Source organism: Perognathus longimembris, chromosome 2, assembly GCF_023159225.1.
Source record: "Perognathus longimembris pacificus isolate PPM17 chromosome 2, ASM2315922v1, whole genome shotgun sequence".
NCBI lineage: Eukaryota > Metazoa > Chordata > Mammalia > Rodentia > Heteromyidae > Perognathus > Perognathus longimembris.
In genome coordinates this window covers 108,636,588-108,663,043 of record NC_063162.1, presented here as the reverse complement: position 1 = coordinate 108,663,043, position 26,456 = coordinate 108,636,588, and the positions used below count along the sequence as shown (strand labels likewise).

At 33.5% G+C, this 26,456-nt stretch overlaps 1 protein-coding gene across 1 annotated transcript in view; it reads left to right on the top strand.

Annotated features, from left to right (window-relative positions):
- The window catches only part of LOC125345342 (cadherin-related family member 3-like), an 84,806-nt gene that overhangs the window by 24,521 nt on the left and 33,829 nt on the right, over positions 1-26,456 (top strand). Inside the window, exons 7-13 of the mRNA XM_048337563.1 lie at positions 872-1,017; positions 2,644-2,826; positions 6,994-7,085; positions 14,476-14,588; positions 14,860-15,005; positions 18,310-18,490; positions 20,937-21,093. Coding sequence (XP_048193520.1) covers positions 872-1,017; positions 2,644-2,826; positions 6,994-7,085; positions 14,476-14,588; positions 14,860-15,005; positions 18,310-18,490; positions 20,937-21,093 — 1,018 coding nt within the window. The remainder of the gene's footprint in view (positions 1-871; positions 1,018-2,643; positions 2,827-6,993; positions 7,086-14,475; positions 14,589-14,859; positions 15,006-18,309; positions 18,491-20,936; positions 21,094-26,456) is intronic.

Genomic DNA, 26,456 nt, shown 5'->3' with positions numbered 1-26,456 from the left:
CTTACTTAATAGAATTCAGTAATAAATATTATAATCAGTACCCAACTCTCCAAAATATTATCCCTTAATTTTTCCCACCTAGAAGATAAAAAATAAAACAATGAAATAGAGAAGAAAATGACATAAGTAGTCAAGATTGTAAATATTATGAGTTACCTTAAATTATGATGTAAAGGCAGAACCACACTGAGAAGGAACCACATTAGATTGTAATGGTAAAGAAGGCTACCCCACAAGAATAGCATCCCCAACTCACCTCTCTTCTTTTTGGGCTGTGCATTCCTCTGAAGACTTTGTGGAAGCCTTTCCTAGACCCAAAAATAATCATCCCCGAGGTATGGTATCTATTGCACAGCATTGTAGCTAATTTCCTATTAGTGGTGAGATCTAGTAGAGCAGGAGCTAAGATTTAGTCATATGTGGGTAAGCTCTCACAGCATATGGTAGGCTATTTGTATGTGTTTGACAGTGAACAAAAGGCTGGAAAAGAGATTCAGTTTCATAAAGGTTCTATTGAATGTTACTTTCTCTCTCTGTATGCCTCTATAGAAGGATTTTTATATAGGATGTAAGCAATCAGCTTTTTTGATAGCTTGTTCTAGTAAATTATGACTTTGGGCAGCATTTCATCAAACAGGTTGAGTGGTCAGCATTTACATAAATTAGATATCTAGAATAACAGAAGCACATTATTCCATTGTGCCTTTCATGTTTCTCAACATTTTCTCAACATTTGAATAGCTTGACAAGAAGTGACATCATGGTAAATAAAAAAAATCATTTCAGGTTATCATAATGTGGCAATTATATATGTAAGAATTGGCAAGTTTGCATCTTCAACAGTTATTCATGACTATTTTTTTTTCTTTAGGCCATTTCCTTTGGATTCTATTAATGTGACTGAAAATAAACGTGTTGGAGAAATTATAGGAAAAGTAAAAGCAACAGATCGAGATGAAGATAGTAGCATCACTTATTCCTTTAAAGCACAGCAGGGAATGTTTGCTTTGGATCCTGGTGAGTTTTATAGAAATACTGTTAGCCTACTTTGTTTAAATATTCACTATCTAATCTCTGACTTCCTTTAGAACTTCAGCTGGTAAAATATCACTTTCAAAATTAACTATGGAGAAGGAAACATACCCAAAACTTGTGGCATTTTTAATTGCTATTTTCTTGTCCAAATGACGTTCTTGTGAAATAATGGATGACAAAAACAAAACTTGCTTTTATCACTAGCCATAATCCTTTAGAGAAATTAGCACAAATGCTTCTGCAAAACCCTTGTAAACTGAGAGGTACATGAGTCCCAACTAGATCCTCAATTTCATCTGAAGAAATTGAGATGCTTTCTGGATAATTTAATTTGATATTGAATTATTTGATAATGAATAGGTTTGTATCAATGTGGACTGGATTGCTAGTTGGAAATATTTCCATTGAAAGATATTTCAGTACCAAGTTTTATCTGTTGAGTGGTCGGCCAGGAAAGCTGAAGCACAAGGCGCACACAGTGGTTGCTGGTTATGTACTGTCTGAAAGACTGCTGTCTTTGATGATTGGGTTTGAAGTCTGCAAGGCAAGAACTCAAAAAGAGAAACTAGTTACAGAGCGGAAAGATTAGGAAAGACTGAAATAAAGAAACACATTCTAGGTCTCACTAGCAGGGGCTGAGATCCTGTTAGTTAAGCCTCTGGCCCTTGTGGTGTTGATATCCTGAAGAAATTGGAGGCTTTATTCACAGCACTGAGAACATAGACCTATTCTAGAAATCACAAAAGTGAAAAGATCTAGGTGCAAGTGAGGGCATTTCAGGTTCAACAACTACTTCAGGTCAATGGACATACAATGGGCCAACCAAAATATATGTAAGTCACAAAATGGCTACTGTTACTTTTTCACCTTCTCACTTGGCCAAGAATCTCCTCCATGGCCCAGCAAAACCAGAGCCACATAAAAAAAGATAATTTTTGGAAAACATTGTTTGATCACTAAAATTGAAATATTACAAAGCCATTGTACTGAGCTTCAAAAGTTGAGTATGTAGCTGATTCCTAAGGGTAGTTGGCTATTTATGTATCAAAATACAAATGAAAATGGGAGAAGAAATTAGACAACAACATTTTCAGTGAGAATAAAGGGTTATGGGATTGATGAATATATCTTATATGAGGTCAAAATAGATCATTCTAGAGTAAAAAGGAAAAAAAAATCTGGAAAGGAAATATAATATGCCAGTATTAAAGATGAGGAGTCCCTTTATTCTTTGCAAATTGTTCTTAGTTTGACCTTGAGCTCTTTTTTATATGTTACAAGATTAAGGTAGAAGACAGTGTCAATGAATTATTAGGATGTTTTTCACATCAAAAATACTGATAATTAATTTTATTAAAAATTGCAATGCTAACTATGTTTGGTAAACAAATACATGATAATTAAGGAGTTGGAGGAAGCAACATTCTGAAATAATAATTAATATAAAATATTTTTAAATGAAAGCATAAATTAAGAAGAAGTTTTCTAGCAGATAATTTTACTTAGTATATATAATTACTAAACACAACTATGGAAAATGTCTCATTAAATGAATGAAAACATCAATATTAATTATTTCAGTTTAATAAATTTATTGTTTTTCAACAGTCACAGGCATAATCACTCTTCTTCAGCCTTTGAGTCTTGACAACCCTAATAACTCCAAATTCTACTCTTTGGCAATTGAAGCCAGAGATGACGGAAATAATACCAGCACATATATGTTTACAGTTTTTGTGGAAAATGTGAATGATCCAATTATCTGTGATACAAGTTTTTCAACAGGAGCAGGTATATTTCTAAGTCAATTATACTGAAAATCCATCAGAAATTATATACTGTTCAAGTTAGTAATAGAGGGGAAAAATCCTGAACAAAATCACGGGCCATTAATGCTCCTAACAAGGAACTACAATAGTTAATATAGTTCAAGTTGATTGGCAGGTAGAGGATAGAAGTAATGATAACAATATTCTAAATTTATGTATAAAATATACATAATATATTGTTACTTATGTTAACAAATATGTGAAGAGTACTATCTCTTAATCAACATATAAATAATGGGGAAATGTATCATTGTCTATGGTATGAACAATTAACATTTTAAAGCATTTTTAACATTTTGTTTTTTCCAGTCCTGGGGTTTGAACTCAGGGCCTGAGCACTGTCCCTGGCTCCTTTTTACTCAAGGCTAGCAGTCAACCAAAATATAACACAATCAAAATATTTTGCAAAATTTGTAATAACATAATGTTAGAAATAAACAAAACTTCTAAAAATAGAAATATATTAAATAGTTGATATGTATTTGACAATTTGATATCTACTTAACCAAAAATATTATTTCTTAAATTAATATCCATGAGATGCCATATAATTCATACTACAAATGCAGTTTGCTTGATTTTGTGAGTGATGATGTGATATTGATCATCATCATCATAAATACATGTAGTATATATTATGTTCATAGAATTATTTGGGGTTTTGTGTGCTTTGAAACTATTCTTAACTGACATCATATATAAACATTCCATACTCTTAATTTTAATCTTTCTTAAGCTAAAATTTCTGAATTTCAATTAGGCCCATAATTAATCGCTGTGTGTTATGTTCTCAAGTACTTGTTTATAATATGCTTTCAATTATATATCAATTCTTATAGACAAGATAATATATAGAGGCACTCTTCAATATGGTTTAGAAGTTTGTTGTAAATTATGATTTCACAAATTGAGTTTTATTTCTTCTCTTCATTCATAGCATAAAACATTCATAGTTTATTAATTGGGATTTTACAGCTTTATATGTAATGTAATTAAATATGCTGTCTTCTTTGTGTCATGCAAATTACAACCTCATGTATTGGCCTTTAACCTAACCTTTAGATGTGCTTCTCTTTTCCATGATGACCTCTTAAAAGTACAATCTTTTGAACATTTGGATGTAATACTGAGGCCTTACTCATAACTGGATCCCAGAAACAGACTAGTTTGATTTAATTTTAGTTGGGTCAACTGAAGCTCAGCAATTGTATCTATTCCAATTTTTAGTCTTTCCGTTCTTGTCACACTGTTTATTTCTAACATCAAATGCTTATTTATCTGTCACATTAAAACCCTCTACATTCCTCCCTTTTCTGTTTGACTGTTTCCTTCTTCTCCTACTTCTATTAAGAGAAATCCTCTAACTAACGGAAAAGAAGACAGAAAAGCTGAGCACAAATGGAGCAGTCAACATTAAAATGCCCTCTGCCTACCAATTGCCTGTCTTTGGCAGCTATCTTCCCTTTCCTTAAGAAAGGCATTATCAGCCTTTGATCTTTAAATCATCAACTTTTCTGAAGCCCCAAAGTTCTGAATTACACACACACATTTCCTACATTAAACAAAAACATGCTTACTGAAATACATAATAAAATTTCATCTAAAATAGAAATTCACAGAAAAGGCTCCAGTTTTCCTAAGCTATCCTTAGGAAAGACAAAGTATAATATGTGAGCCACGGTGGACTAGCTTTCAGATTTCATGCCTGAAAAGATACCATCTTTTGGATCACTGTGAAACAATGTGATGTTATGTGTAATAGTCTTTGAATCTCCTCAAATTATAGTAAGCTTTAAAAAAGATACACATGGGTCTTAAGGAGGTCATTATGACCTGATCTCTACCATAGACTTGGCTGGACTCACGTATTCTGTTCAGACACTGTCAAGATCAGGATGCCTTTCCATTCATCGTGGGGACTGAGTTCTTGGTATCACTTTCAATTAACTATAGGCTGACTCTGGAAGGGATCACTCAATTTACCCCATAAAGAAGAATGACTCAATTTCCAAGCTGCTGATTTAACACAAACTTCAGTTCACTGACTATGTTTAGTTACTTAGCTGTTGTATTAACCACAGAAAATCTCTAACCTAGAGAATGTGCTTAAACACATTTGAAACAAAGGATAACTGTATGGATAAAAGAGTCTCATTCACACAAAAACTGTACCATAACAACATTAGAAATTGTTTAAAAATATGAATGAAGTGATAGTTTCTGATGGGTAGTGTAGAATTAGGAAAGTTCTGTCGCATTTTGTAAGCCTGAACATACTCCTAGGAGAAAACACAAAAACATGCTGAGGTGTCAGATGAGGTAAGTAGTTGGATGAATATATGATTAGCAATATTGATTATGATATTTTTGGATTCTCATATTAAAGTTTTTAAATAGAAATATACAGTTATAACTTTCTAATGTCATTAGTCATAGTTAAATTTCACACAGAAACAATGCCATGCTGTATATTTATCAAGTATATTTTTGGTTTAGGTTTGTAAATCTTCATGTATTAATGGAGGATTAGAATTATTTATTAATAGTAGAGTTGAATGTGCTAATGTTGTAAATGTTGTAGCACTCATAATCCAACAAAATAATTGCCAGTAATCAGGTACTTGAAAGTAGATGGTGGGATCAAACGGAGGTGAGTAGATGAAGAAGGAAAGAAAGGAAAATAGTCATAAAATTAAATGTATATTCTATGTCATTGAGAAAGTTGAGGGAAATAACGGGGTTGTGAAAGATGAGGAGAATGATGAAAGGGTGAAATTGATCAAGATGCATTCTATTCATCGGGGATTACTTTGTTGAATGGCAACTTCTTTGCACAACTAATTAAAGGTAAAAATAAAATTTAAATAAATTGTAGCACTATCCCTTCCAGATTACACAATATTTACTAGACTCAATGTCCAGACTCAAGGAATAGTGAGCAAAATATGTGTGTGTGTGTGTGTGTGTGTGAGAGAGAGAGAGAGAGAGAGAGAGAGAGAGAGAGAGAGAGAGAGAGAGAGAGAGAGAGATATCCCTGGGGCTAGAACTCAGGTTCTAGGCACTGTCTGTAAGCTTCATTTTGTTCAAGGCTAGGGCTTTATGACATGAACCACAACTCCATTTCTGGATTTTTTCATGTTTAATTAGAGGTAAGAGTCAAATGGACTTTTCAGTCTGGGCTGGCTTTGAATCATGATCCTCAAATCTCAGCCGTGTGAGTGACTAAGATTATAGACATGAGCCAATGACTCCTAGGAATAATATTCTTTTAGAAAAAAAAAGAGTACTGTTTATGGAATCACCCAACACAGGAAGCTACCAGTGAAGAAACTGCCAGTAGTATACTTGTGTGTACATCTATGCCATTTGTTTTCAGGGTGAGAAAAGAAATTACAGTAAGAAAAAGACCAACACTTGGTGCAAAAAAAGGAGTATTTATTGAGCATTTTCAAATTGTGTGTTAGAAGATTTTATTTAGTTCTTTAGAACCATTCTAAAAGTGAAAATGTCTTTTTTTTCATATATTATAGTTAAGACTACTTACAGGGCAAGAATTCAAGCACCTTTCTAATTCAAACAGCATTCTTCCTGATTTTCCTGCCTATGATCTATATTTTGTACATTTTTGTTGTGAAAAGAAGAAAAACATCAATATTCTAATATAAGGGGAATCAAGTTAAATATCTTAATGATCACCTTGTTGTACTAGGCATTGGAGAATCATCTCCTATTTCACATAAGTATCCCAAATTTAAATTTACAGATGAGCTTGAGTTATGTTGACTTTTAAAATGTAGATATGTTGTTAAGAAGGTAGTTTTATGCTGCCTGTTTGCAATACCACGCAAGCATAAGATTGGACCATTTGAATTCATGGGTTTGAGGCCAACCTGAGAAACATGACCAAATTCAATGTAAAAAATATGAATATTGGAAAGTAAACACTGTGTGCTTGCTTGATGTGGTTTCAGGATACACAAAACTATCTGAAGTTGTAAGATAAATGAATATTAATGTGGATAAAGAGCTGTAGATTTTTCTGAAACAACTATCATTAAGAAAATTACTTGAAGTGAAAACTCTTATAACATATGCAAAATTATTTTTCATGATTTATATTATTCTATAGGTATTTCAGTGTCTGTTCCTGAAAATGTTCCTGCATCAACTTTTATATACATGATTCTTTCAAGAGATCCAGATCTAGGACAGGAAGTTGAAGTAAGTTTTAATGATCAGTTATTTACATTTTCCAAATTTGATCTAGAAAATAGAGTGCTCAGTTTTGAACAATCAAAGATCACTTTCTCAGGTGTTTAAAATAACCTTTTAGGAGATACAGGAGAGGCAAGCTAAAATCTGAGAGTACTTTCTGGATGGTTAAAGACCAGAAGAATAAAAGACACATCTTGCAAAGGGAAATCCTATAGGTTACCTGTGCTTTCAATGAGCTTCACCCATCTTACCTACCCAAAACCACTGATTAAGAGTAATGAAGTGCAAGATTGACACAAGCATGTGTATTTTCCCAACTCATAAATATTAAGAACTCTGGTATGAACCATCACTTTTAGGCTTCATTCCATATTTCCAGTACATACATAGCAGGAGATATTTCTCTCATTTGTTTCTGTCTACTATATACGCTTCCACATTTTCTACTATATATTTCTCTCTGTTTTATTAAAAACAAATCTTTACTAAAACAAAAAGTAGTCCTCTTCAGATGTGTATAGAAATGAGAAAATAAATACAAACATATTGATATAGTAACATTATAAAAATGATATGTCTTTGTGGGTAACAGGGGCTCATACCTTTAATCCTAGCTACTTAAATGGTTGTGTTCTGGCCATCATAGATCAAGTCCAGCCTAGGCAGAAAACTCCATGAGACTCCATCTCTAAAAACAACCAGCAAAAATGTTGGGCTGGAAACATGGCGCAAGTGGTAAAGTGACCAATAGCAAGTGGTGTTTCCCTGACTTCCAAAAATATAATTAAAAAGATGATATGGTTTAGAAGCAAAAATGAAAACTCAAGCAAAAATTGTCTGAAAGCCATTCAAAAAATTAGAGTGGAAACTTTTTGGATATTCATCTGATGATATTTGTACACAGTACTAGAATGACCTTTCAATGGACCCAGTCAGACATATTTCCTTTGTTATATACATAATTTGCTTAAATCATATTTTAGATCTTCTTATTTCTGGTTTCAGCAATATTTGTAAAGAACAGAAAACTAAAAATAATAGATGGCAAAATAATTGTAGCTTAAGAGAGGGTAAGGAAGTCATTTTAAATAATTTAGTCAAGACTGTTTTCTCAGAATATTTTATGGTGTAACATGACCTATAATCAAATTAGCTTTGTAAGGAAGAATTTGGTTTTCTTGATTATATATGATAAATCATATTAATATCTTGGAATATTCTACCACAAATTCAGTGACTAATTCAAATTCTCCATTAAATAAGAATAAAATGTTTTTTTTTGTTTTTGTTTTGTTCTGGGTGTTCATGCTTTTTTTTTCAACAACTGGCTTATAAATATGACTTGGGAATATAGTTGAAACTAAAGTTGGGGGAAGAATCTCTTTGGAGAATTTAATTTATATATAAATTTTCTGCTGAGCTGATTATAATGAGACATTGATCATCACACTTGGTTATATTTTTGGCTCATGAAAGTTTTACAATGAGGATGGAACACAAGGTTCTTTGCTCATCAGGCTATAATGTTCCATTGTGAGCATGTATATCTTCCAGGCAGTGTTAAGGTCAGAATATGGGGGTGATGTGTGTGAGGTGTGGGGTACATGTTTGTATGTGCATTTGTGGTATCTTCATAAATTCCAATTATAATTAGTGAAAATTAGTGTTACAATTTTATTGTAAAGATCACTAGAAAAATGTGCAAAACAGAAACCAAGACAAGGAGTATGCTAATTTTTAATAAATCTAGATTGCAGCAATGAAGAAACAAAGGGAGATTTTTTCTATAAGAATGTTTAGTAAATTTAAAAAGTCTAACATTAACCAACTCTGATTGTTCACTTAACAACAAATATTATTAAGTTAATGTGCCCATCCAAATGGTCCTTGTGTCTTTCTAAAAATGGAATTGGATATCACATCTACCAGACTTTAAAAGTTTTTCTTTGAGCCAGTCTGGATGTAATTTTTATAATTTATTTTCTCTATGAAAATCTTTTCGAATTCTAGAATATTTGTCTTGAACCTGAGCTTTGTGTAAGCATGGGTGATAAGAATAGGTATATGGTAATGTCTACACATTATTTTGCTTTTACCATGCAAGAAAATGATACAGAGATGAGATCAAATGATTTCTTCCAAATAATTCATTGCATGTACCTTTTTAGATACACTTCTTGAGTATGCAGGAGGGAATGACTTTTTATATTGGAAAAAGCTGTGACTACAACAATAAAAAGTAAATTAACTATGGGGCACCAATCACAGCCATTTACAAAAAATGCTGTAGTATTTAAGTATAAATTTTTTTTAAAAAAAAATTCCAGACAGCTAAAAAGTGAAAGAATGTTCAAGTTGTTGCTGAAGTATAAAACTCAAAGTAAGCTTAGTTTTTATTTATGGGCATTGTCTTCACAAAATTAATTTTGGTATAACTTTGCCAAACCATTGCATCAAATCCAACAGTTCAAACCTCATGCTTTTTCAATAATATATTAATCATATGTGTTTGTTCACAGTTTTTAATATTAAATTCTTCAACTAATGCCACTGCCTATTTTGCTTTGAATCCACACAATGGTGTCATTTCAAAAACTGCTGAACCTCTTTTGGACTATGAAACAAGTCCTAAGGTAAGACTAAATCTAAAAAAAAACAACATTAAAGTAATGAATACCTCTCAATACATGTCAACTAAAAATAATGATTACCCTTCACCCAAAATGAAAGTAGAAGTTACTAAATTTATTTAATTAAATTTTCATGTTTAGAAATTCATTTCTAACAAAGTAAGAGACAGTTCTGATGGCCCATACCTGTATTCCTAGAGTCCTAGGGGGCAGAAAATGTAAGTATCTTGATTGGAGGCCACATGAGGCAGAAAAGTCCATGAGGCTCTTATGCCCAATTAACCAGCAGAATGTAGGAAGAGGCAGAATACCAGACTTAAGTGAAAACACTAAACACAATGGTGAACTCAATCCCCTGTACTGGTACAAATTTTTAAAAAAAGAGAGATCAAGGGAGATCATATAATTTAATTCCTTACAAAGTCAAAGTTCAACAAAATTAAAAGGAGAAAGGAGGCACTTGAAAGAAATGGGTTAGAATCAAGGGGATACATATAGATACATGAAGAAGAGAAGGGGAGAATGCAGAAGAATCCAATATGGATCCTACAAAATTAAGAAGAGTGAGGTAAGGGATAAGAAAGGGATGGATGGATGAGAATGTTGAAAGAGGTGACATTTATCCAACTACATTGTATTAGTGAACTGCTTTGTCAAATAGAAACTGATTGAACAAATACTTAAAGATAATAAAAAACATGATTGAGAAACTTATTTGATTAGTTTTATATTTTATTAGACCATATTGAAGTGTTATTTCACTGTTTGCATGTGATATGGGTGGTATAGTATTATGTGGTATGATAATGATATGGTGTATGTGTGTGTGTGTGTGCGTGTCTGTGTGTGTGTGTGTGTGAAGTTGAAAAAGGTTATATTTATACTAAAAATAAAAAAAACTGAGGCAGTGTTCTGTGTAACTAAATAAGACTACAGTCCTCAAAGTTTTGTATTATCTACATAATTAGATCTGACCTTGGATTTACTTTATTGTAGATCCCTGGCCTGTCTCTTCTTTTCCCTCATGCTGTAGTTGGATTTCAAATTTGAAAATATTGAGAAAGAGGAGAAAGATCTAAGATCGAGAAACAGAACAAATCAATCACTTTCTCCTATCAAATTGTTCTGTGGGTGGGGGGAACATCTCCTACCAATTGTAATGGGGCCATTTAAACTTCAGTTCTCTTCCAGTTCTTTGTCATACATCTCATTTTTTCTAGTAATGGAGTTATCAGGCTCCCCCCTCCCACCCCTGAAATGTCTTACTTCATCTATGACTTTCTAAACTACACATATTTTGGTAAGAATTTGTTTCTCCATGAAAAAATATAGAAAACAATTAAATGATGGGTATTTTTGCAAGAATTGTGGCTACTTATAATATTACTTTTCCCTGTCAGGTATAGTCAATTTTGATGTTTCCAATTCACCCCAAAACCAACCCTTGTCATTTTTTCTCCTATCTATCCTATCTATCTATCTATCTATCTATCTATCTATCTATCTATCTATCTATCTATCTATCTATCTGTCTGTCTGTCTGTCTGTCTGTCTATCTATTCATTCTGGTCCTGGGGTTTGAAGGAAATACCTGGGCATTGTCTCTGAGTTTTCTTTCCTTCCTTCCTTCCTTCCTTCCTTCCTTCCTTCCTTCCTTCCTTCCTTCCTTCCTTCCTTCCTTTCTCCCTCCCTTCCTTTTTTTTCTTTCCTTAAATATATTTTATTGTTACTGAATAGGTGTTATACAGAGAGATGACAGTTACATAAATGTAAGTCAAATAATTAGTAAATTTTTTGAACCATATTACCCTTCCCCTGCTCTCCCTCTTTCTTTGAGGTATTTATTCACATCTCCACCCACAATTTCTACATTAGTGTCTAGTAAGTACTACTGCTGTATTTGTTCTCCCTTCTTCCCATGTTTTCTGTGCACCCTCTTACACTTTCCAAGACAACTAAACTAACAAACAAGACAAAAGGAAAGACAACCAAAAGAGCAGCGGCAACAACAAACCTCTTGTTTTCATTTCTTGGAGTTCATTTCATAAAATATTATTTTATGATCATATGCACATAGCTATTGAGACTTTATGATTCATTGTTTTGAATATCCTCCTTTGGTCTCACTATGTAAATGTGTAGAGATCATGTTCCAGTGATTTGTGTGTGTTCGTGTGTGTGTGTGTGTGTGTGTGTTTTACCATCCACTGTGTTAACTTGAACTTACTTGTAGATTTATAGGCACATTCTATTTACCAACAAATGAGGGAAAGCATGCAACCTATGTTTCTTTGGGTCTGGCTTACTTAGCTTACTATAATTTTTTTCCAATTATTTCCATTCCCTTACAAATGGTACAATATAGATTTTTTTGTGTGAAACAAGCATATAATTCCATTGATTACATGTTCTGCGTTGCCTTGATCCATTCGTCCACTAGGGCATAGGTTGATTCCCTATCTTGGGTACGGTAAACGATGTTGCAAAGAGTATTTTGCTCTACGATTTGAGTGACAGCTTCACTTACTTGGAGATAAGAATCTCACAGACTTTTCTTTCTGGGCTGTCTTCAAACCAACATTCATACAGTTCAGACTCTTAAGTAGCTAAGATTACAGAGATGAGCTACTGACACCCAGCCCTTTCTCTTACATATAATGTTCTCTATTTATGAAAACAAAGTTCCATTGGCATGTTTATTTTAATTGCATCAAATTTTAAAATTAAACTAATGAGTATTACTATCTTAATAATCACTAAACTTGATAGGTGCTTTTATACATTTAGAATTTCACTCAATTCCTTCAGAAACATTCGTATTTTTATATATAAGCTTCCTTTATATCATATGTACAACATTCCTAAGCATCTTAGAGATGTTCATAAATATTTATTTCTCCCTGTTCTTTATGGTTAGTTGGAAAACACATGGCTTATGTGTCTTCAACTTAAAGAAGGTGACTGCATTTTTAAAATTTAATAATTACTAGGTGATCTTTCATTTCTTACATGATAACATAAATAAAATATAAAATTATAAGAGCTTTTCTGTCTTGGTCTTAGCTTTTTTTTTCATAAATGGTAGAGGAGTTTGATTTCAGGGCTTCAATCTTTCTATTTCCTTGTTCATGGCACTCTACCACTTAAGCCATACTTCGAGTTCAACTTGTTGCTGATTAATTGGAGATAGTTTCTCACATTTATCTTCCCAGGCTGGCTTCAGCCTGGGAAGGCTGGCCTTTTAGCTATCCAGTAATTAGAATTACAGACATAAGTCCTTGCTCAATGATATGAAATTGTTCTTAACTTTAATGATGATATCTTTTCACACCATTTCCTACCTCTATGACTTTTTTCTATTCTTTTCAAATTTCTCTTATTTCAGGTTTCTCCTTAAATTTCAGTGGTCCCTGGGTCACACTTTCCATTGTGGGCAATCCCATCCACTTTCAATGTTTTCATTTGTCTCTTTTTTATAGTCTCAATTTTCCAGGTTAATTTTTCTTCATTGATCTTTTTCATATATTCCTTGAAAAAACTACATTTTTTCTAAAATATGTGTTTGAAAACTAGAAAATAATGTCATTTTTCTTATCACTTCAACTATCAATTGTTTCCCTAGATTTTTTCAACTATTTCATTCACTTGGCATGGTATACTTGATGATTTAGTGATTTCGTTTGTGGCCATACCAGGGTGTGAACTCAGTACCTCATGCTTACTCAGCTAGCACTCTAACACTTGAATCACGCCACAAGTCTGTCTTTTGGCTAATTAATTAGAGATGGAGTCTTATGGACTTTTCTACCCTGAGTGGCTTCAAGTCCTTGTTCTTTAGGTCTTCACCTCCTGAGTAATTAGGATTAGCAGTGTGAGTCACATGCACCCAGAAAGTTTGTTGTTGTTTGTTTGTTGGCAGTACTAGGCATTGAACTCAGCATTTCCTATTTACTTGTCAGACACTATCACTTGAGCTATGACTCCAGGTCCCTTACAGCTTTTTATTTATATTGTAACTTTTTTTTTAATGATGAGGATTTTCTAAGCAATGTTTATTAACAGTGATGAATATTAGAAGCAATCCTTATGTTGTCATGGGTTTGAAAAAATATTGCTCAGATGTTCCAAAGAAGAATATTACTTTACTTTAAATTTTAGTAGGTTATGTTTTATTAAACATTTTTTATTAAGAATTTGATTTTGACTTTTATAAACTTATCTCCATTGATTCAGATGATAATATAGTTTGCTTTTCTCTGACGTGTTATCTTGATGTTTAACTTTTTTCTGAGACATTTCATGTATAACTAAACTGGCAGACTCAGTACGAAATAATATTATTGGATTAAATGCAAATTAATAGAACTTAATTAATTAATAGAACTTAAGTTCTAGTTAATAGAGCTTAAGTCACTCTCTTATGCTATTTCAAAACATTTAAACCTGATATCATACCTAAAATACAAGTTGAACAAGAAATGTACTCACTGCCTTACATATGAAACTGTAACCCCTCTATACTTCACTTGGACAGCAAAGAAAAAAATAAAAACAAAACAAAAAGTATATAATCTAAAATACAGAGGTTATTGAAGAAATTTGTGAAAATACAAGAAATTCTCTTCAACAGGCTCATGGTGTTTCAATATTATTTTTAGAGAATTATTATGAAAACTTGAATTGCATATTATGAGCACTCAAGATGAAAGTAACTCTCTCTCTTTCTCTCCCTTCTCTCCATCTCCACTCTGTCTTTCTCTTTAAAGCAATTCCAGTTAGTCATTGCTGTGAAAAACAGGGAGCCACTTTCTCTGGAGTCCTGCACTGGTATCATCACTATAAATATCCAGAATGTTAATGATGAGATTCCTGTTATTACGTAAGCAATGAAAAAATGTAAACATTTACATGCTAGAATTTCATACTAGAATAAATCTCAATGTATTACTATTGTTTCCATTTTAAGTTAAACAATCTCTAATATGTATATATACATATGTGTATATATGTAACTTAAGTCTAAAATCTTTATACTGTTGAAATATAGGTATCTTAGAAAATTTGAAGTGTTTTTAAGTATTTTTCTCTGTGACAGATGAAAAGAGACATTTGTTTACGTTGAATGATAATAAAACTTCTTGGTCACACAGACACATACCAGATGCACCTATAAATATTTATGAAAATCTCCCTGTTGGAACAAAGCTCATCAAATTGACAGCAGCTGATAGAGACGTAGGGGACTCGCTATACTACGAATTCATTGGTACACGGAAAGAATTTTCAATAAATCAAGGTATAATTTTTGTGGTTAATAAGTTTGGAAAATAAAACAAAATATTTTGTATTTGTTCAAGTATGCCTGCTTATCATTCTATCAGTATGAAATAATCTTTAAATTATTTAGCAATATGTTAAGCAGATTATAATGAAGTATAAATGTAATCATTCTTTCCTTGTTAAAGTTATGGAAATGCCTCTCAGTTTCTGTCTGCTCCAGGAGACTCAAAGAGAGCTCCGATCCAATTGTGTGTTCTGTGCTTCCTTGGATTTTATTATGTAAGTTTTTTTGTCTTCCCCTCTACCTCCCCAAAAAATAAATTTTCTCGTGAAAACCCAAAATACTCACTAACATAAATTGAATTCTATATCTTATAGTCTCGTGAGAACTCTGCATAAATCATAATCCCTTGGGGATTTTATTGTACTAGTTCTTTTGTAACATAAAACTTTAGAATAGACTTTTTTGGTTTATATTTGCCTTTTTTCTTTTGCTTGCTTGAACCAGAGTCTGCCACATATTCCAATTAAGAGGGGAGTTTCATGTCACCCAAACTTTCTGTAGTTTGTCTATACTTGAATTTAGGCTGTTTGATTAATATGTTCGTAGTTACAAGTGTTTCACATGACCAGAAGTTACATGACAATGTCTCTTCATTTAGGTATAAAGCAAGAACAGAGTGAAAATGAAAAATCAAGTTATCATTTTAAAGGGGTATACTTCTCACATATGAAAAAGAATAGATTAAATAAACATGCATGACCCATCAGATGAAGCATAAGAACACCATGCAAAGAGTCAGTTTAAGAGTGGCAAGAAGGTAGATTGTAGAGGGGATTCATGGTACAGCAAGAGGGAGAAGGGTCCTCATGGGGAAGGGGAGAGAAAGGCAGGGAAGCAGGTAGGAGAGTCACACATAGGGGCTTGATAAAATAACACTACTAAGGGTCATGAAAGCTGACTTCCTCAGCTGGAGAGGTGGATTATGAACCTAGAAAATGAGAAAACCAGAATGAAAAGTGTAGGGAGAAATTAAAATTGAAGAAATCACACCAAACTGAAAAACTTCAATATGTCTTTTATACATATGCCTATGTACTTACACATGTTCTTATTGATATAACTGCATACCTGTTCCCATACCAAACTTCATAAATGTTTATAAGATGTAAGTTTTGTTACTCTGATTTGGATATTACATATTGCACATGTTTGTAATTGCAATGTAATTCATAAAGGTATGTATACCAATTCTGTATATCAAAATACATAAATATTATTGCCCATCATACTAAATGGGACACCTTGAGTCTACAATTTATGCAATACTTATGTACGCATAATTAAGTAAACTGAGTTTTATGATCTATAGAATGTTAGCATAGTTTCAACCTCTTCAAAAATTATCAGTTAAGGGCTGGGGATATGGCCTAGTGGCAACAGTGCTTGCCTCATATACATGAGGCCCTGGGTTCAATTCCCCAGCACCACATATACAGAAAATGGCCAGAAGTGGCGTTGTGGCTCAAGTGGCAGAGTGCCAGCCTTGAATAAAAAGAAGCCAGGGACAGTACTCAGGCCCTGAATCCAAGCCCCAGGACTGGCCAAAAAAAAATTAATAATAATAATAATAATAAAAGCATTAGAAATTAAACTTCACTGAATAATGTGTTAAAAAATTTATCAGTTAAAAGGGGTAAAACAGTAACTTGTGAGTGAGGAAAATGGTAGACAACTGCTCAGTCAAATTATTAAAGTAGACATCAGCAGTAATGAGACAGACTGATAGCATGTAGTAAGACCATCATATAATTTTCATGATATTTAACATCTGAAACCAGATAGCAGTCTAGGCATCAGGCAAATACACTTGAGGGAAATTCTCCAATAGAACTAGATTTTATTCCTACATGAAGACAAGGTTATAAAACTCAAGGGAAAATTAAAGAAATTTTTCATACTAACAAGACATGACAATGTGTGGTTTGAGCTGGGCCTTTTACAATGAAAATGTTGAGACAACCAGTGAAACATGACTTACACTATCAAAATTAGAATACTGATGTTAACTTCTTGATGTTGACTTTTGATGGCTCTCTTAGAGAATCCTCTTTGGGGAAATGCACATTTGTGTACCAAACAATGTGGAGACATTAGGTCAGCAACGGACACTCTAATTGTTCACGAAATATGTCCTTTCTTAAGTTTGTAATTACTAAAAATTCATCAACTAAACAGAAACAGAAGTTAAAAAAAATCAAGTGAGGGCAGAGAAAATATTGGAAATCCTACTTTAAAAGTTTCTGGAAAAAAAACAAAAACAACACAATACAACCAACACGCAGAAGTATCATTTAAGAAAACAGTCCTGTAATCAAACACTTGGAACTACAAATTTTTAAAAAGGAAAATGAGATGTCAGGAAAAATTAATGTAGGATTGCTAAATCTGAAGTATATTCTATAAATTGTTATATGTTAATTTTTAAAATAAGTATTTGAAGCAAGATGCCCCGGCTCATGATTGTAATCCCAGCTACTCAGGAGGTTGAGGGTTGCAGTTCAAAGCCAGCCCAGGAAAGAAAGTCTGTGAGGCTTTTATCTCCAATAAACTACTGAGAAAAACTCAGAAGTGGTGCTGTGACTCAATGATATAGAGTGGTAACCTTGAGCACAAGGAGACTCAGAGTCAGCATCTAGGCCTTGAGTTCATGTCCCAAGACAGGGGAAAAAAAATGTATTTGAACTCAGTAGAAGAGTAGTCTATACATAAGAGAGTGATAATGAAAGTGCAAACATGTATCTCCAGCAGGTGTTTCATAAATTTATAAGGTAACAAGTTTAGTTTATAGATTTAACTATTATATAAAAATATTGCTTATTAACAGAATATATTACACATAAAGTTTACATGTTCTGAACACGTATTTAGGAAGCAAATCTCAATTAAGATATTATGCTTTGCTTTTTATTGTTTTCTCTGCATGCTATGACTACTCTCATTGATTTTGCTATCTCCAATTCCAACCCATTGATCTCCTGCATTCTATCTCAGCATTTAATCTCACTGTTCATTCCATATCCAACCTAATGACCTAACATCACATATTTACTAATTGCACAGAATAGCAGGTTTCTCTCTTTTTCACTTACCAACACCTGTTCCTTATTTGTCCAACAATCCCAACTAACTTGTGAGCTTTCTGGTTAGTAACTGCCCTTCCTGTTTCCTCTAATACTGTTTTATCTTTGTCATTGTTTAGTATATAGCTTGGTCATCTCATGAATGCTGAATAAATTTTCATCTGTTTGCCTTATAGACTCAGGAGAGGTCACAGTTGCCTATCCTCTGGACTATGAAGATGCAACAATTCCAAAGTCTTGGGTATTGTATGTTAGAGTATGTGACAATGAAAGAACACATTCAACCACTGGTTCATTCACAGTGATTCTACAAGATGTGAATGACAACGCACCTAAGTGCTCACAGAGTATCTACACGTAAGTTATAGTGGCAGTTGTTTGTTTTTTCAGATTTTTTAATAGAAAGGGGAAGGAAATGAATGAATAAACAGCAAACCTTCGTGAGACTGAAGCAGAACTTGTTATTCTTTCTTTACTCTATTTTCAGACAACACACAGCTTCATTTACTCTTTTCTCCCTGTATGAATGGACTTATTTTATAGAAAAACATAGACATATGTCGTTCTAACACTGAAGCCTCATTTAAATGAGACTAATGCCAACAAAATGCAGTAGAATTTAAATCATCCTGTAGATGGAAGAACGGAGATTCCTGCTTTCCTTTTGATAGGAGAAATGATGTTTTATAATAAACAATCAATTTAGTCTTCCCTTGAATAATTTACCTCTCACTTAAAACAACACTTTATGAACAATAATAAAGATATGTATTTCATCACTTTATAATGATAAAAATAGTACAAAAATCCACATATAAAAATAAGGCCTTTGTTGTAACACAAGAATCAATGTTAAGAGCTTGGCACAGGTGGCTCAAACCTATTATTCTAGCTACTCAGGAAGCTAGATTTAAGAATTTGAAAATCCTTGATCTGGAGGTAAAGGTCTGAAACCAGCCCATGAAGATAAATCTATGAGACTCTTACCTTCAATCAACTAGCAAAAAAGCCAGAAATTGACACATGGCTTATGTGGTTAAAAAATAATAGCTATGAGCAAAAAATGACAAGTGAGAACTTGAGGCCTGCAGCTCAAGCCCCCAAATCAGCACACACTCATTAATAAATAAAGAGAATAGCCAATGTTATGACATCATAAAAATAAAGAATTTAATGGTGGCTAGCAGAGGCTGGGGGAGTAGGAAAGGGAATAGATGGGAAAGTTTGGGCACAGGTACTAAGATATATTTAGAAAGAAGCAAGAAGTTCTACTGTGCTACTTCATAGGAGGGTAACTATAGACAATGGCAATGTACTATATATTGTTATAAAATGAAAAAATAACAATTTGAAAGGTTTTATCTTCAAGAAATTATAAGTGTTTGGGGAGATAGATGTGCTTATAACCTAATATAAAGATTACATAAGATATGTATATATTGATCAGTGCATATACTTTTTTATTTTGTGTGAAGTAAAATAAATTATTATAGAAAAACAGCACCCAGATTGACTAGATCACTACTCAAGAGACTGAGATCTGAGGATCATGGTTTGAGGCCAGTTTGGGCAGGAGAGTGCATGAAACTTATCTTCAATTAACCACCAAAATGCCAGAAGTGGAGCTGTGGCTCAAGTTGTACAATGCTAGCCTTGAGCAAAAAGCTCAGACACAGTGCCCATGCCCTGAGTTTAAGCCCCAGGACAAGCACAGAAAATATAAGAGAGCAATATTTGCAAACCTTTTTCCATTGTTCTGCTAACAGTCGAAAGAGTGAAATAACAAAGGAATATTCAGCAGCCACACTTGTAGAAGAGTGCCTTTACTTTCTTCTTGATAGTAGTCTAGAAATGATTATTGAAGATTAAGTATCAGAATTTTTTTCTTTGTAGAACATTCCTCAGGTTATCAAACTAGACAACCCACCTTTTAGTTCATAATTTTATTTCAAAAGTATGTTCAATTAGTAAATTACCAATACCCTTCCAAAGCCACAATTATAGTTTTTTGTACATGTCAAAATTAGTTATCCCTTAAGTAATGATAAAAAATGAAAATAACCATTTTTTAAACTATGAAGCATTACTTTGTCTCTGATGAGAAGCACAAGGTAAATTTGTTGGCTGTACTGCATTACACTCCTTTGTGTTCTGACCTGGGAGTGATTTATTCCATTTTTTACTTTTAAAACAAACAGAAAAATGAAAGAGAGAGAAAGAGAGAGAGAGGATGGAAAAACAGAGAGAATGTGAAAGATATTCTAAATTGTAATCACCTCACGTAAAACTAGCCTTCCCATTTCCATTCGTTCACCAGTACATCTACATAAAACAACTGCTGGAAGTGTAGAGAGCTGACATACACAGAGGAAAATCTGAATATTGGCAAGAATCACCACCCAAGTAAATTTAATAATCTGTAGCTTCTCAACTACCATATTTTAAAACTAGAGACAATGGTATAGTATATGCATAAAGGAAAAGCAGCGGTCAATTAATTCCAGGAGGTCACACAGGGATTTAAGATCTATAAAGACAATACAATGAATCTGAGCTGCAAATTATCGTTTTGTTCAATAACACACATGTCTTCCTAAATTTGTTGCTTCCCTTCAGCAATGACGGCAAACCATTTTCTCATACAGTTGTTTACAAACAATGCATTTTTCTTGTTGGAAAAGTAGTTACTTAAAAGGCAAACACATTCTCAGTCATCTTTCAGATTCAGTATTATCATCTGAGTAAATCTAGATTAACATGTTCTACCACATGTTTCTCATATTTTTCTCATTCCTCATTACAGATTTGAACTTCCTGAAAACATCCCAGTTGAAACTATTCTAGTCTCTCTTACTTGCACAGATCAGGATGGAACTTTCCCCAATAACAATATAACTTATCAGCTGATGGCAGACAGTTTTTCAAATGAAACATTTACTCTTATAAACAATGAGCTGAAAGTAAGTCATTTAAAGTTGCTTTCTTACGGTGGCCCTCTGATTAACCTCAGATAGACAATTTTTTTTTATTCTTAGTCTTACAAAATTCTTAATGAACTACAGTAGTTCAAATAGCTGATGGCAGAATTTGTTCCTGGATTTTCAAATGAACCTGAAATTGCCAACAACATATCTTTTGGTGGGATGAAAATGTTGGAATGCAATTTTGATCTTGAAAACTGAACTAGTAATATTATAAATTTTCTAGAAGAGATGATAAAAATTTTGTCCTCGGGCTGGGAATATGGCCTAGTTGGCAAGAGTGGCTGCCTTGTATACAGGAAGCCCTAGGTTCGATTCCTCAGTAACTCATACACAGAAAAAGTCAGAAGTGGGTGCTGTTGCTCAAGTTAGCAGAGTGCTAGCCTTGAGCAAAACAAAGCCAGGGACAGTGATCAGGCCCTGAGTTCAAGCCCCAGGACTGGAAAATTTTGTTTTCTTCATTTGGAATGTTTTGCTCTACTTTCAATAAGTGTATTAAATAGCAATTTAATTTCATACATATATAAATAAATATATTCTGGATTGTGCCCTAGTTCAACTATTTTTACTACTTGAGGAACTATTTACCAATTCCATTTTTATATTAAAACACAATAAATTTATATGTAAAGCTCAATAAAATGTAAGACAAGTCTATGGTGCTACTTCTATATGATTTTCAAAGTAACAGAAAAGAATTGTATCAGGCATGGTGGTTAACACAGCAAGAAATTGTTCATTTGACCAATTAACTGATGAAAACCCAACATTGGTTAGAACACTAAGTAATAAATGCTTCTTTTCATCTTGTTTTTGTATTGAATCCACTGAATTGAACTTTTACCCAAGATGCATTTCATACAACTCTCTTACATGCCTACTAATTTCTGTCTTTCATTCTGTGATGGGAGAAAATCCCTTTCCCAACCTCAAAGTACTAGGATAACTTTCAGCTCTGCCTTCAAGTAAGTCCGAAGCTTCTTACTGCTCATACTGCTCGACATCCATCCTGACTTTTCTATGTCCTCATTGCCCACATGCTTTTATGCACTCTTAGTGAACTGTGCTGACATTTCTTAAGGAAGGCACCTGGATGAGTCCCCAGATCTGGACCAGGTGCTTCTCCTTGGTTTCTCACAGCAGCTTCAGTTTCAGTCATTGAGGTACAAATCAACCACTTCGGATCTCCCCAATTAATTACACAGTGAAAGGAAAAAAATATTTTAAACAAGCAGCTGGCACATCCTTAGTGCTGGTGAGCTATGTGTTCATTGCTGCCTGGTTTAATGAGCAATAAATGAACAAAATTAATCTAACTAATAATTCTGTAAGTCATCACAGGGTTTAGTAACACATTACTGCCAATATATCAACGTCACATTTTCCTTGTTCTATGCCTGTGGAAAGTATTGTTAGTACCAGTAAAATATTAAAACAGATCTTTATAATTTTGTATCTTGGTAAGATAAACAATAAAATACCAAAATATCCTCCAATAGAAAATGCAAAAATCATAGCATTTTAAAAATTTTTTGTATTCTTTATTCAAAAATTTCTAATTAAAATAAAAGGAAGGAAGAAAGCACACAGAACCCATAGACAGTCAATAATATAAGTATTACAACTACATTGGATGTGTTTTTATTTTATCTAACACCAGAAAATAGCTACATATACATATTTGTGTGTGTGTGTAAAATTTTACATGTGTAAAATTTGGCTTTCCAACAATGTTTCAGTTTTTAACTCCTAAAGACCATAATTCAGACATGAAATTCCTAGAACAAAATCAACTAGTTATTATTTGACCATAAAGTTGCATCTGTATTGTATACTGAGTGAAAAAAGTTTTAACAGTCAATCAAAATCTAGATTTTTATAAAATACACCAAATTTTTACAGTAAACCAATGACTAAAGCTCTAACTGACTAGTACATATTAACTTACATGTTTTTTTTTTAATGAGTTAAGCAGAAACATTTACTAGGTACCAAAAATATTCTCGTAATTCTAATGTTTAATCTTGAATTACCATTTAAGTACACTAAGTGATTTCATTTCAAAATACCTAACAAAAAATAACAGTGAAGATTTATTTTCCTTAATATTGCTAATCATGTCATGTATTAGGTTAATTCTCTTTAATGGGTATTGATATGGAAAAATGTCCCAATGTATTTATGAGCAAGCTCATTGTTATTAAGAATGTAATGCTACATACTTTCAAGTTAGTTTTATTAGCACATTTACAAATTATGAAGTTCAGTAATAAAATGAAACACTGAACCAGTAACCCTACTTCGGAACTGGAAGATTACTAACAACTGTGTTGTTGCCAGTCTCCTCTTTCTGCTGCTCCTCTTGAGCGATTGATATTTTCAATTATTTTTGTCATTGCCTAGGGGAGTTTTAGTGGCTAATCTTCTATTTATGTTATTAGAAAATGTTATTGAAGTTTCTTAGTCTCTCAATTTAAAAATTATGGTACAGGGCTGGGAATATGACCTAGTGGCAAGAGTGCTTGCCTCGCATACATGAAGCCCTGGGTTTGATTCCTCAGCACCACATATATAGAAAATGGCCAGAAGTGAAGCTGTGGCTCAAGTGGCAGACTGCTATCCTTGCACAAAAGGAAGCCAGGGACTGTGCTCAAGCCCTGAGTTCAAGGCCAAGGACTAGCCAAAAAAAAATATATATATATATGGTACATATATTAGGTACATATATATGTATATATGGTACAATTTATTTAGTCTGTTATAACTTGATATTTATGTCATGATCCTAAAGTCTTCACCCTATACAGTTTATCTCCCTATCTGAATTTGCAGTGTTCCATTGGATGATTGTACCTAAGCATTGTCTTATTGGAAAGATCTTCAGTTCTTCCTAATTTTTGATTATCAGTTGTGAAGTTACAACAACAAATAATTCTTGTGTGCTTGTCTCGGTATTTTCTTGTAAGGCATTTCTTAAGAACAGAGCTTCCATTTCATGTACATAAATGTCCAGCTACATGAGAAATAATGTCGTTGTTTCCCAAACTGGATGAATAGTGTTCATCAGCTGAAAGCAATTATTATTCTATTTCAATCCCTTTGTGTTCATAACTTGAATGAAAACACAGATGAATGCACTTTTTCCTGTTGGGCAATAAGAGTTCATATCTTTTCACATGATCACTGGCTGTGTGAAAAAACAGGAAGCATTTAAATACCTTTTGTATGAAAAAGATAAAAAATGCATTTACCCATTTTGATTTCTATTGTCCTTATTGATTTGTATGATGTGCTCAAATATTCTAGAAAATATTCTAAATTTTCCTATGGATTTTTTGTTGTTGTTGTTGTTTTGGCCAGTCCTGGGGCTTGGACTCAGGGCCTGAGCACTGTCCCTGGCTTCTTTTTGCTCAAGGCTAGCACTCTGCCACTTGAGCCACAGCGCCACTTCTGGCCGTTTTCTATATATGTGGTGCTGAGGAATTGAACCCAGGGCCTCATGTATATGAGGCAAGCACTCTTGCCACTAGGCCATATCCCCAGCCCCTCCTATGGATATTTTTTTTTTTTTTTTTGGCCAGTACTGGGCCTTGGACTCAGGGCCTGAGCACTGTCCCTGGCTTCCTTTTGCTCAAGGCAAGCACTCTGCCACTTGAGCCACAGCGCCACTTCTGGCCGTTTTCTGTATATGTGGTGCTGGGGAATCGAACCCAGGGCCTCATGTATACGAGGCAACCTCTTTTGCCACTAGGCCATATCCCCAGCCCCTGGATATTTTAATAAATAGTAATTTATATTTAAAAATGTGCTAGTGGCTCATGGCTCTAAACTCAGGAGGCTCAAATCTATGGATCAAAGTTCTAAAGCAGCCTGATCCAGAAAGTCTGTGAGACTATTATCTCCATTTAACCACAGAAAAGATGGAGCAATAGCCATGTCTCAACAGGTAGGGAGCTAGACTTAAGCAAAAATACCTCAGAGAGAGTGCCCAGGCCCTCAGATCAAGCTCCAGGACACACACACAAATGTCTATAAAGGAATTAATCTGGAGAGAAGAATGTGATTTTTTTCACCAGTTGGCAATACCATTTCTAATAGTTTTATTTCTATTGTGAGCGTTACCATTGTATCTGACATGGAAACTTTTGTATATGTGTTTGGCTATAATCTTATAGCATTTGCAGGTTTTTCTTCTAATGCTGAGTTTGTTTCTACTTTTCACATTATAATTTAAATAGGATAACAAGAGGCAGGAGTATTTATTGCCTCACTGATGTCTTGCTTAATGTTTTCAATGTTCTTTATCTCATGTTGTTTACTTAAAATTAATACTATAGTACATTAGGACTGACAAGTACTTTAGAAAATACCTAGTTTATGGTACCTTCATGAAGAATTTATTTTTCCCACTTGACTAAATTTATATTTCCAGTTTCTACAATTCTTTACTTTAAGTAGATAATATTATTTATCTGTACTTTTCTGAACCAGCTAATTACCTAGTTGCTACATTTGACTTCCCTACCTACTAAATACTGACTGTTAAGGAAAGCAATTTAATGTGACTGATGTATATAGAAGATCTCAGAAAAACTAGAAGTACCACCATTCTTTCCTCTAGGGCCTTAGATGGTCTCAGATATAGTTGAGGCTATGCCATCCTCAAGATTGTGTGGTTGTGCCTGAACTGTGGAGAGACAATTTTTAGATTCCTCTTTATGTCTAATATTTTTTTTAAGATCTTTAACACATGATCCTGGTCCTCCACACTTCACAGGGGACCAAAGTAAATGAGGAAAATTATGGGAAGTCCTCACCACTTTTACAGAGTTAATCTCAAATACTTGTTTTCACATTATTTTGAACCTTGGATGCAAAGTTTACTTTTTATTTTTTTTTGGTGCCTGAACAGGAACAAAGCTTACTTTTGAGAAATGATTCTTGTTAATACTAACACATATCTAAACCATTCTGATAAAATACAAATGAATTCTCTAGATCCCTTTATTTTAAACATGTAATATAGTAACTAAAGATACTCCTCAATTTATGAGATTATATCCAGATGATACTCATTGTAAATGGGAAATAATTGGAAATTGAAATACATTTAACACAATTAGCGTAGGGAGTTTCATATTTAGCAGCACAATTCACTGTAGAGAAGTGGCCCTCTCCTCATTCTTGGGCTGAGTAGGAAGTATTGTTCTTGATCTCTGTCTAGCATCACTGGAGAGTACATATTGTCTATCACCAGTGTAGGACAAGGTAAAAATTCAACATCCGAACAATATGTGTACTGAATGCATATAACAATGGCAATGTTAAACTTACCAGTTGTC